Genomic DNA, 13,022 nt, shown 5'->3' with positions numbered 1-13,022 from the left:
AAACATATTGTGCTATTTTTCATTAGCCTATAACAGCATGGGCTGTACTTCAGTGGGGTTTCAGAATGCTACAGGACATGTACCAAGAAAGTTAATGTGCCATAGTTTGATAGCCAACAGCTGATTCTGTTACTTTTTTTTTTTTAAGTTTACTCTTGGTTTTTTAGCTACGCTGTATTTTCCATCCACAACTGAATAAAATGGTGTAAAATATATGAAATAAAATCTACCCTCACCACCATTTTCCATTTGATTTCACCCTTAATAACGTCAGTTCAGATTTTCAGCTGTTTAACTTCTCATGCAGGAATATGTAATGATTAATATGGCACCATTTTTGCTAGTCACAGTACCTCAGCATCTTTTATCTTGTATCTTACTGGGGTGAAACCACTGTGCTGAAAGGCTGTCTCAAAACTTTGCCACACTTGAAAAATGCAAAATGGTGAGGCCATTGCACCATTAGACAAATCCATCCTTACATCACCTTTCCACCACGATAGGACTTCTCCAAGTCTGTTGTCCATGAAAATTTTATTCTAAGTGTGTCTGCCAGACTTGTTGCCAGTCACTCCTCTCCTAAAATCCTGTACCTGGGACTTCTGCATCAGAAGTTCAATAGAAATTATGCATTAATGTGAAGGAATAATCCTTAATGCTAAACACTGAAAATGTAAACAGGTCTCATTTATATACATATTTTTGTTGTGTTCTTTCTGATACATAAAAAATTTACCTCACAAATCTTTTTAAATCTTAATATTACAAAATGCAAGGCTTTAATGGCCAATTCAGCTTTCTATGTAGTATACACTCAGTATACTAATCTTTGTTTAATGCCATTAGCCAAACAGTATTTTGCTAATGACTTCTGTTTTAAGATGACTAATCAGGATATTTAAATTGGCAAATTGCTACTATATACATCCATTTTAAGCAGATACGCAAATGCTTGCTGTCATTGCTTTTTGAGAGGCATGAGGAAGTTTGGATGGAAGTAGTTGACTTTTTCACTGCCTGTTGCAACTTTAGGCCAAGAATGGGAAAATTCAAAGCAAGAGGGTATCTTGTCATCAGGCCTATGCCTGCAGTATGCTTCCTAGGGCTCCAAAAGTCAATATTCGATGTGGATGACTTTCTCCAAGAAGGACTCTGATAATACTTCTCAGTGGGAGTAGCTGAAGTACTCCGTTAACAAGAGGATTCACAATCTGTGACAGTTCAATGGAATGTGAGTTAGCAGCTGCTATGGTGGAAGAAAGGTGGGATTTCTCTGTTTCTTCAATAGCCAGGACATAAGCTTGTATTCCTTGTACTGGGGCATGTCGATATCTGTTTATGTTTTCGGTCACTGATGCACTGTCTTCCTTTTTTTTGTCAGAGATAATCAGAAAACCATAGAAACCCTTGAGAACTTTGGGGAAGGAGCAAATATTTCAATGCCAGAATATCAGCCGTTGTGGTTAATGTTAACACTAACACTGAATGGTCATAATGACCTACTTGGTCTTCTGTTTTACGGCCTTTTGATGAGTGGAAGTAATATACAAGGATGTTTTAGAATTTGACTGAATCCAGGAACTTCTTGTTAATAGGGCTGCTCTGTCTTGCCAGGAGACTTGGGAGGATTCTGATCTTAGCCTGAAGGAGACGACAGTCTGTTCAGGACTGGTGGTGTTTCTTGTTTTTGCTATGTCCACAGCCAGTTTGAAAATCAGGTCTAGGACGTCGATCGCTGTGAATGTAGGTCCAGAGATAACCTGTGAAAAACTAAAGATGCCTGCTGCATTTTCCAGATCCTGAGTAGAGCTGCCTTGTCCTTTGCTACTTGGAATTCTTAATCTTACAGAGAAACCATACTCTCAAAGCATACTCCTAAAAATAAATAAAAAGAGGCTGTCATTATAGCTTAGATTTAACTGAATGTGTTCACAGGCAGGAAGGGAAAGGTGCAATATGGTTATTGATCAAACAATTACTTGCAACCTTAAGGAATTTCCAAAAATTAAGCCTTAATTGATCTCACAGTGGGGCAGTAATTCTAGTCATTAACCATTTTAGTCATATAATCCAGGACTAAATGACAGAGGCCAAGTAGACGAAAAGGTCTATTTTAAAATCAATTCAAACAGTGATTGGGATCTTGGCTTTGCAGAGGTGAGATGTGTTCATTCCTGATTAATTACAAATCTGATTTCTAAAGAAGGCTGTAAGCTTCAAACTGCTCTAACCTTTTTATTCATTTCACATCTTGTGTCCTTTGGATCTGTATTTGAGTTGATCTCAAGCTGCAAAATTCAGCTACATATTTAAACCAACCCCATATTTTGAGTGCGAAGTTTAGTTTGGACCCATGTCTCATTTGTATGAGTGGGCGAACATTTTTCTCAGTATGATTTGGATAAGAGTTTTGACAAGTAGAAGAAAGTTTCCTTGCAGGTTTTTAATTCCTACTGTAAACTCTACTAGTGATAGACTTTGGCATGCTGGGGGTGTTTTTCATCCTAGCTGTAATAGAATATTCATCTCTGTCTCTTGGAAATAACTTGTACTAATTCCTTGTGCCAAAAATACGGAACTGTCTGTATATTGCAGTTTTATTTCTTGAACATTTAACTCTGCCATTCTTACTAGAGTCCCCAGGCATCCATTTTTTGACCGGAATGCCCGGTGGAAAAGGGACCCTGGTGGCTCCAATCACCCCCTTCCCCGTGTCCCTACCCCATCCCGGAGCCCCCTCCTGCACCCTCAACCCCTCATTTCTGGGCCCACCCCACAGGCAGCACCCCCCACTGGAGCCCTCACACCCTCCCGCACCCCAGCCCCCTGCCCCAGCCCAGTGAAAGTGAATGAGGGTTGGGGAGAGCGAGGAGGGAGAGGGACTGGAGTGAATGGGTGGTGGGGCCTCAGAAAAGGGGTGGGGTGGAGGCAGGTCCTCATGGAAGGGGCGGGGCAAGGGTGTTGGTTTTGTACAATTAGAAAGTTGGCAACCCTAATTCTTATATGAGTGAAATTCACCCAGGGTAAGAGGAGGCCATGGAAGGTTCCCAACAAAAAAAAACAAATGGAAGCACCTGGTTGGGCTTCTGAGGGAAAGGCAGCAGTGTAGTAAGTAAGCAGCTTAACTCTGCAACCTCCTGCATGTGGGGAGCCTGCCACACCAATTCTGCATAGCCCTGCAACACCTGTTTCTGCTGAAACTAGATCCCTGGGTTCAGCTTCAGCCTATGTTGAGCAGGTATCTGTATCTGTGGTTTGAAGGTCTTGAACTGACTATTGCTCAGTCTGAAGTTGTTTTCAGCTCAGGGAGCCTAGCATTTGTTAAAACAAAACACGACAATAAAAATCGTACCAGTTGTAAAATGCTGGATCAACAGAGGGAACATCTCAGAGGTCTCTCCTGCCTAAAAATGCAGGTTAATGAAAAGATTCAGAATAACACATAGTACTCTGCAATTATCATAACCACATACCATAATATTCGCTTTCTTAATTTGCTTTCATTCATACGCCTTTTAAACTAAACAGATTCCTGAGTCTTTCTCTGCTGTCTTTAAAGTGTCCATGACTCAGCCTGGAGCTGCTTTCAGCTCACAGAACCTGTCAGCTTTTTAAAACTGTGTGAGTGCAACAGGAATGATGGGGGTGGGGGGAGCGGAATGGGGAGGGGGAGGAGGAGGGAAGGTTCTTTTTCTTTTTAAACAAAGGCCATTTTTTTCTGAGATGAAAGAACCACCGTCCAAGCCACAGCCACTTCAGAGACTCAGACTGCAAGTCTGAAAAGGTCAATTTTAACAGAATGAATATTTTTAGGATTTTGGAGCTTCTGATGCTTTTAAGACACTTTTGATATTAAAGGCTAAATTTTGCTACTCTTACTCATGTCTGTAAACACATGTATTCACACGAGGTCCCAATGTTGCTCTAAATTAATACAATCTGTGTATCTTAAAAAAAAACCAACCACACAACCATAAGTATGCACTCCAAACCAGCATTTCTTAAATGCGGCCACTAGGGGCTTTTCATGCAGTCACGAAAACCTCCTGGGTGGTGATGGGGCATGTGGGGGGCAATTATCGACCTTTCCCCCTCCCTCCCAGTTGCTCCTGCATGCACTGCCCTCCAGAGGTGATGCATTGCAGAATGCCCTCCAGAGGTGATGGAGCAGAATGCTGACCCCCGGTCCCATCTGCGCAGCATCAGGCTCTGACCCCAGACTTCAGCTGTGCAGCCCCCAGCTCTGACCACACAGTACGTGCGCTGACCCCCGGCTCCGGCCATGCAGGCTCACCCCCATCGCCCTGGGCCCCACTGCCTTCCCTGGCCCCACATTCATTGCCCCTGGCCCCGCTGCCTCCTCCTGTGCCCCCCCCCCCCCCCCGGCTTAATTTGTCCTGGAGCTTGCTGAGAAAAGTAATATTAACAAACATACAAGTATCACTTTTCACAGCAGACTTACTAGCTAGCTGGGAGGCTGTGATAAGTGATATTTGTATGTTTGTTAGTATCACTTATCCCAGCCTCTTAGCTGGCTACTAAGTGTGCTGTGAAAAGTGATATTAACGACCATACAAGTATTATTTTTACTATTGAGTTTGCAAAAAAAAACCTACATAAATAAATTACAATGATTTGGACACGTGTATAAGCATATGTATTTGTTTTTTTCCTAAAGTTAATTAAGTGTTTTAGAGAAAAGTATCAGCATGGCAAGAGCTGGTGGCCACACTCTGAGACAACCAAAAAATGTGTTGTGAGAACCCCTGCTCCAAACAGTAATAATATTTAACCCTTACAGAGTGCCCTTTACCTCTTCAAAGTGCTCGACAAACCTTAACTAAGTGTTTGAGCAAGAATGAGGCCAGTCCTTACCAAGCCACTAATACGCCAAAACCTTATTTAATGAATATGGCCATATTTTTCAGAACTAAGTGCCTAAAGATAGGAAGACGGTGAAGATTTTCAATTAGATGCCTAACTCCCTTTGACTTTCCATGCACTCCACCCAACTTCCATTTGTGTCTTTGAAAATGCCCGCTGGTTCCTAAAACCCATATTTAGGTACCTATGTAAAAGTGACCTGATTTTCAGTGGAGCGAGCAAACATAATCCCATTAACTTCAGTGGAATGTATGCATATTCTGCATAAAAATCAGACCACTTTTGTTTGTTTCAATTAATAATAAAACTTAGCTCTTGTTTAGCACTTTTCATCCAGAGATCTCCACGTGTTTTGCAAAGGAGGGTAAATGTCATTATCCCAGTTTTACAGATGGGGAAACTTTTAAGTAAATATATATGAGCAAGACAAAATGTAACTCTTGGTCTGCAGTTATGAGAGCTGTGCAGTACCGTTATGCCTTGCACTTCATATTTTCATTCACTTGTTTTTTAGGCAAGAATGATATGTGAAAGAGCCTCTGTGCTTGTCAAAGGTTCAGTGCGAGGCAGGTCTGCTTGGGTAGTAGAATGGCAAGCTAGTGTGTAGGTAAAGGTTTATCATTAGAGAATAACATGCTGTCTTCATTGTTCAATGGACGGAGCAGGTTATCTGCAATTTTTTTCAGCACCTGTTTGCCTTGAGAGCTTGTTAGAATTTGGAACTCAAACTCATGTGCCTGGCCTCTCTTTAACCTGGTGTTAATATAAAAATTAATATAGCTTAGAAGAAAATAAGTTGACCTAATGAGTCATTGTCAGTGTAGCTGTAGCTCTATCTTAATGTTATGTGGATTAGTTCCATTGGCCCTAACAAAAGTGTTTCCTTTTTCATAAACCTGTGAAATGCTGGCACATCCATCTCTTAAAAACAGACTTGGCAAACCTGAATAGAACCAAGAAAATAAAATTCTGTCAAAACATGGTTCAACTCAGTGCCTCCTCCCAGAATACAGTTCCCTCAGTTTATTCAAAATGTACCAGAAAACAGATGTGAATGGTCTTCCAGTGGAGTGTCATCAGTCAGGATTTCTTTTTGGCACGCAAGAAAAAAAGCCTAAATTTAGCTGATTCTTCACATTCTTGTGTTTCTTTCTCTGTCTGTCACTCTTTGCATCAACTTTTGCAGTTGAGAGGCTCTATCTCATTGCCAACATATGCTTAAAAAAACCTGAGAAACCTGTGATTAATGACATCCAGAACTAAGCCTGCCAAGATGTATATTTGTCATTGTTGCGTTTGGAAGGAGAGCTTGCTGAAAACCAAAGAAACAGTGTAACTACAACACTGCTCAGTATTTTAGATTAGAAATTAGATACATCACCTTTTGGTAACATCTTGATTTCGCACACAGATTTGTCTATCAAGTCTGCAAAAGCATGTTCAGATTTATGAGGGTTTTGTTAGTAAGTATAAAGATACTCAAGGATAGAGGTAGTTCATTTTAATGGTAAATTTATAAAAAAGTTGCAATCCTTGTGATGGGGAAAAGGAATAGTCTCAAATTTGTAATAAACATGCAAACGAGTTAAAGGGTCAGATTACTTTAATAAAAATGTCCTTTATTTTTCAATGAAACAATGAATCAGATTTTACAAAAATACAGTTTTGCCTTCATGTGTTTTCTTAAGTGAAGCTAAAGGTCATTACACAAAAATGTTTATAACTGCATCTACTTTTGCACAAGCAATTAATTTGCATATTTGTGTGTTTTAAACTGGCTAATGAGATATTTATTTATTAAACTGGATCTTTCTAAGTACAAATGATCAGCTATATGTCTACATGGCCCGTTTTGCGTATGCAGTTACCTGATAATTAGAACAGCTACATGCATATTTTTGAAGAATAGTCTAAAAGACTTTGGCCCAAAGATTTGAACTATTTCATAGTCAAAGTGAACTATTTAGACATTTGTTTGGCACAGATACTTCCTCCTATCTTAGTGTTTAACTATAGCGAATGATCCTGATTAGTAGGTGCTAATCTTGAATCAGTGGTTCCCAAACGTTTCCATACCATGACCCATCTCACAACAGAAAAAAAAACTTAAGGCCCTGTCCCATTAAGAAAGAGGGTGTAGTTGTTACCCTCTGGACCTGTTAACAATGCCCCTGAGGGTGGCAGTCCCCATCACCTAGGTAAACTGGTATTCTAGGTCTTCCCCTCATCTAATGTCTATGAAATAATGTAAAAAGAGTGTCTTTTCAAAATGAATGAAATCTCCTTTTATAGCTTTTGGAGCTGGCAGTTCCAGAACTCAAGTGGTTACTGCATTTTGTCTTGGAATTCCTAACTCCTAGTATACAACTGAGCCAATGTAAAGCTTCAGTTCAGGAGCAATACCTTGTGTTGGTCAAGGCTTCAACTTCCTCCTCCAAAAAGAAAGTTAACCCCTTTAAAAACTTGTGAACTCCTTTCTCACACAAGTGAGCAGTTACCTACACAGGTCATACCACTGAAAATTAATGGAATTACTTTTGCAAGTAATTGCTCACCATCTTGCCCTAAAGGAGAAGAAACCAGCTAATCTGTATATATCCATTCCAAGGAAATGAATGAAGCCCATAAAAACATGCGTGAAAGAAAAATAATGTATATAATGAAGATAAACTAAGTGTATTTCACAAGTTTTGTTTACAAGGAGTTGTATGTACATTTCATGACTTGTCTTTTTCTTGTTTGCTTTGTAGTTACTGGCTGACAAACAAGGTCCACATCAAACGACCCAGCACCGGTCTCCTCATGTACACGCTCACTACCAGATTTTGTGATGAAATTCACCTGTATGGGTTCTGGCCATTCCCAAAGGATTTCTATGGAAAACCAGTCAAATATCATTACTACGATGATCTAAAATATCGATACTTTTCTAATGCCAGCCCTCATAGGATGCCATTAGAGTTTAAAACTTTACATATGTTACATAACCAAGGAGCACTGAAATTAACAACAGGGAAATGTGTACAGCAATAAAGCACATGTAAAGTACAATATAAAGTACAGAATAGTCACTTCATCATAAAGATGTTGTGAAAAGGCAATGGGATCCAACAGAGGATATATTTCAATACCCACTAAGCCATTGGGAAAAGGAAGCTTACCTGAAGTCCATGACCAGCTGATATTATACCTGTAAAGTGCTATAAAACTAAGATATCTTGACTGCAAGGGTTCAAGTAAGTGCCACTTTCACTAAGAACAAAGCTTGAATGTATAATCAGTAGTGTTTACAAGATCCAATGATGCATTCATCGTCAATTAAAGAAGAAGCAAATAGTCCATTTAATGCTGACTTGCCACCACAAAATTGAGCAGTTTATAGAAGAGATACCCAACAGATGGAATCTGTCCTTGGGGAAATAAAACAGCCTTTGTCATCAGAAATCATGGTGGAATTAGTGGAGAAAGTGATGTCCATAAGATTAAATAGAGCAAGTAAATGCCTTCAGTCAGGGGACTGTTTGACCTTGTATTATAACCTCATTGTTTTGTTGGTGTTTTTTCTGATTGCTGTTTTATTCATTTGGGTATTGGAATCCTTAAAGGATTTTATGAGGACAATAGGAACAATTAAAAATAAAATCTTCAAAAAGTTGTATTTGAAGAAATAAGTTCTTATTGGGGGGAAATCAAATACTTAAAAAGTATTTATGTTGTATCCTGCTGTTGCACAACTCTAAACCTCCAGATTGCTTTTTTTAACTGCGGTTGTCAGTACCAGCTAAACAGAACCACTATGAGATTGGTAATTTTGAGCCATTCTTAAGGAAAAGTTTCTGTTACTTGCCAACTGGAGAGGACGTACTTAATAAGAAGGTGCCCTTACATTTGGTACCAAAGATTACACTGATTTTTTTGTATACAAATACCTTTGTTTTTCTTTTCATGCAGAAAACGTACATTTAGTACTGTGTTGCTGTGCTGCTGAAGGAAAAATGTTTCTGGGTATTGTTGTTTACTGGAATATATGTTGCCTACTTTGTTTGAATGAAGAGCCTCAAACAAATTCCCTAAGCTGACTTTGTCTCAAGTGATTTGTTCTTTAGAAATATCCAAATTTATTTTTATTCCATGCACTTAAACATGAGTGTGATTTTTATTTCCATTGGAGCAAAATTCAGTTTTTAATTACTGTAATAAAAACATTATGACATAGTCAATGGGAGGTTTTAATTATTTGGAATCTGTTTTCTTTTAACCAAGATGACAAAGAATTAATGTAGCAAAATTTTGCAATATGTAATATCCCTGTCATATTGGAATGGGTAAAAAAACTGAATGGAAAATAAAGCATAAATTGAACAAAGTCCTTTTTAAATCTAAATTTCTCACAGTGTTGGACAATATACCTGTCTTGTATCAGTCCAACATGTTGATAAGTAACTGATGAAAATAGCACATTGTTGTATTATTCCCATATCAGTTATTTTCTTCCAAACCTCATTCATTCATTTTATTACTCAGAACAACTGCTCTTGTCCTGTACTTGTCCAAGAAAGAGATTTAGAAGTGGCAGAAGGAGTATCTTCAGAATCTAGTACAGAAGAGTCTGTAGTACCATTTCTTAGTCTGTTCATATCACAGACTTGGGTAATTAGAGTGATTGAATGCACTGGAGTTAAGTAAAATCAGAATACTTCCTTTTTAGAATGTGTATATCAGGAAACTTAACACCTGACACATGAGCAAGGATGCACCTATTTAAAAGGGGGAAGAGCTAGTTTAAAGAACTTTACTCACACCTTGGTAGAGGAATGACTGTAGCCAAGTGAAGACTCCCCTGATCCCAACTGCTGGTTTTGGACGTGATGGTTCTAGTGGAATGAGCTCCATATCATACTTTCACTCTGATTGCTCCCTAATGACAGTGGGGTCTGAAGCCTGATTATGTCTCCAGTCATGTGTGTCAGGCTCCAGAACTAGCGCTTAAGAAAGTTCTAAGAGCATATCTTTGCCTTGTTGACTAACTCCTCCTTCCTCCCCCCTGCATCTATACAACACATGGTGGGTTTTAGCCCTAAAGGATAAATCTTGTTCCTAATTTGAGGGTCCAGGATTCATTACACATGGCAGGGGAAAGTCTATGATCATGCAAGTCCACTAGCCAGACTCCCCTCACAGGAGGACACAGAACTTATTACTGCAGCTAACAGACTGAGGTTTGAAGGCACAGCTGTCCATCTCATAGACATAATCAACATTTCTCTCCCGCCCCCACCAAGCTTTCCTGCACAACACTTGTTTGCTTTGGCTTTGTGCTGGGATCCAAGATTTGGCCTACATGATCATGGATTAATACCTTTTTTGTTTTGTTTTTTTATTCCAGAAATCATAGGGGAATCACTTAGAGCTACTTGGCAGCACTGAATGGAACGTATTTAACTTGGGTTTGCAAAACTGTGTAGGGTAAACATTAAAGATTTGCATTTTAAAACAAATATGGGTGATATCCTTGTTAACAGTAAATATGCAAGGAGGTTGTCTTGTTCCACCCATTATTTTTTATAGAATGATTGACTGTCCACTGAGAGATTTACTGATATCCATCTCAGAGAAGCTCAGAGTAGTGCCTTTTTAGCTTATTCACATACCTTTATTACTACATACTTTGTGGTCTGTGAATTTGGTCTCCCTGTTGAGATGGCAGAGTCTACAGTCAAAAAAGGGCTTCCTCGTGTATTAAAACTGTTTTTTTCTGCCCCATCTCAGGGAACTTTTTAATACTCCAATATGAGTTCAATGAAGATAGAGAAAGTTCAAAGTAGACGGACATGCTTTATTTCCCATTGCACAAAAAAAGAAAAATAAATCGCTTTTTTAGTAGACTTAGGGAAACCAGTGAGACCTTGAAACAGAATAGTAGATGAGTTTTTTTCTGTTCAGATTTTAAATTCAGCAGATGAAGATTGGGGGAAGTAGGCAGAATATGAATGAGAATTTAAAAGATATGCATGAGCCTATTTTGCAGTGTTCACATCTAGTTCTGTTGATGAAACTGACCCCAGTGCAAAAACCACAAACAAACCCAGTAGCTCAATGTAATGTAGGGAGATTCTTTGGTAGACTGAAGAGGGGGATTCCCAGTCCTGTGGCCATTACTGCAGCCGCCTTCCCCATGATCCTGTATCTCCCTTTGTGAAGGTCAATATCCGGTAAATCTTCTCCACATCAGCAGATCCATGGATGCCAGCCCATCCCTGGCCTGCCATGCCCTGCTCCTAAACACTGCTGCACGAGGATTACAAAGCTGATGTCCATAATGTACAGGGCTGCCCCTGAACCTCCATTCAAATTCCCCAAATCCTCCCCTCCCTTAACAGTGAAATCACACTGCTTCCACTATGTGACCCTCTTTTTCCTGTAGAGGTTGGTGAAGGATTGGCCTCATAGAACTTATGTGGAGGTTTAAATAGGTCATAGGGCCTATGCAGGGGAATGGATTTCACTGTGTGGTTCTTCAACTCACAGTACAACAATCTAGCTCAAATCTGCATAGCAGCTTTGGATGAGTTCTGTTGTTTTCATCTCCCCACACTGCTTACAGAACTGCTAGTATAAACATCCATTGTAATTATTGCCCAACACTTATCGCTGACTTATGTTAACTAGAGAAAATAATGGACAAGTCGCCCGCGTGCTATAATGATACCTGATTTGGTGGGGATATGAAACTGGGCATCAGATTAAGCCGATTATGAATGAGGAATGGTCTCAAATGACTGACTTCTTCCTACACAAGATGTAGCAATCACCAGTAATGATTCTAGCAAATATGTTTTAAAAAGAATAATAATTGAAAGCAAAATTCTGGAAACTGTTTGTTATGTTGCCAGAATCTTGAGGCAGATCTACAGTGAGACAAAGTTAGCAGAGGAATTCGTTTTCATTCAGACACATTTGTTGTAAATGATTTATAAACTAGTATTTTCACATTTCTTTGGCAGGGACCCTCTCTCCTGTGGTTTAATGGAGAATAATGGATAATATATTTGCTTGTTAAGTTTGCAGCTTTGGGCCAGTTCTCCTTCTCCCACCCCCCAAGTCTAACATCTACTGAATGTTTCCAGCCTTGAAGGGGTTTGGGCAATTTCATGTGTTTTGCAAACTGAACCACAATTAATAAATCCTACCCTGAAATAAACTTCTCATTAAAAATAAAATCAACACGCTCATTAGGATGACGACTTGTTTGAATTGACTGCAATTTGCAGATAAATACCTGTGGGTTCAGTACATTTTTTTTCTTTTTAGGGTCTGATCCTGTGAAGTGCTGAGTGCTCGTTGCTCTCATTGAGTTCACTGAGAGTTGAAGTGCTCAGAACAAATAGGCGCCTAGCCTCTTGCAGGATTTAAGCTTTATATTGCACATTAAGTTTTATTGTTTTGAAGATATGTTTCTTTGTGTAGGGAAAAGCACAATTGTTCTAAATGTATATAATAAAGGAAGAGAGTTTATGGAGTAGAGCATTTCTGCACAGTACTATTGCTACTGAGCAGTCACAATACCATTTGTGTAGTTTACAGTATTAAGATGTATTCTGTCACGCTTGTCCTCTAATATTATTTTGTGTACAGCATTTGGGTATTACTGTTTTATTATTTGTATAACTGTAAAATAAATTAAACAATTTTTTTTCATTTTTTTCTGTTACTTTCTTATACCGTGTTCCTATGTACTACAATCAGCCTTGAGATTTTTTTCACAGGTTTTTCAAATTAGTCTTAATATGTTGCAATACAAAAATCCTTTAAAATATATAATGTGTCAGGATTTAAGGGTTAGAAAAACTAATCAAACATGGCCAGATTTAATATTTACAGACAGTTTAGAATATACTAGGGATGAAATCCATAGGGTTATGCAGGAATTAACGGAGTTCTATAAAAGTTACTGTAAAAACCCCTGGAGTTAATAGCAAATGTTATCATTTGCCATTGACTTGTAAGTTATACAAATAGAGAATTCCTATGGAATTGTATAGATTTTTTTAAAAAATCTATAAAAAGTACTGTTCTGTAATAAATTTGATCATCTGTTTCCATAATGGTAGATTCAACTTGCACACACTGCTGAAGCC

General features: G+C 38.8%; 1 protein-coding gene across 1 annotated transcript in view; it reads left to right on the top strand.

The window, feature by feature from the left end:
• ST8SIA4 (ST8 alpha-N-acetyl-neuraminide alpha-2,8-sialyltransferase 4) overlaps positions 1-7,917 on the top strand; it is a 75,775-nt gene extending 67,858 nt beyond the window's left edge. Inside the window, exon 5 of the mRNA XM_065406587.1 lies at positions 7,635-7,917. Within this exon, the coding sequence (XP_065262659.1) occupies positions 7,635-7,917 (283 nt within the window). The remainder of the gene's footprint in view (positions 1-7,634) is intronic.
• Positions 7,918-13,022: the final 5,105 nt, after the last annotated feature.

The sequence above is a fragment of the Emys orbicularis genome, chromosome 6, assembly GCF_028017835.1.
Source record: "Emys orbicularis isolate rEmyOrb1 chromosome 6, rEmyOrb1.hap1, whole genome shotgun sequence".
NCBI classification, from domain to species: domain Eukaryota; kingdom Metazoa; phylum Chordata; order Testudines; family Emydidae; genus Emys; species Emys orbicularis.
The sequence above is the reverse complement of the archived record's forward strand: the minus strand, read 5'-3'. Positions and strand labels throughout refer to the sequence as shown.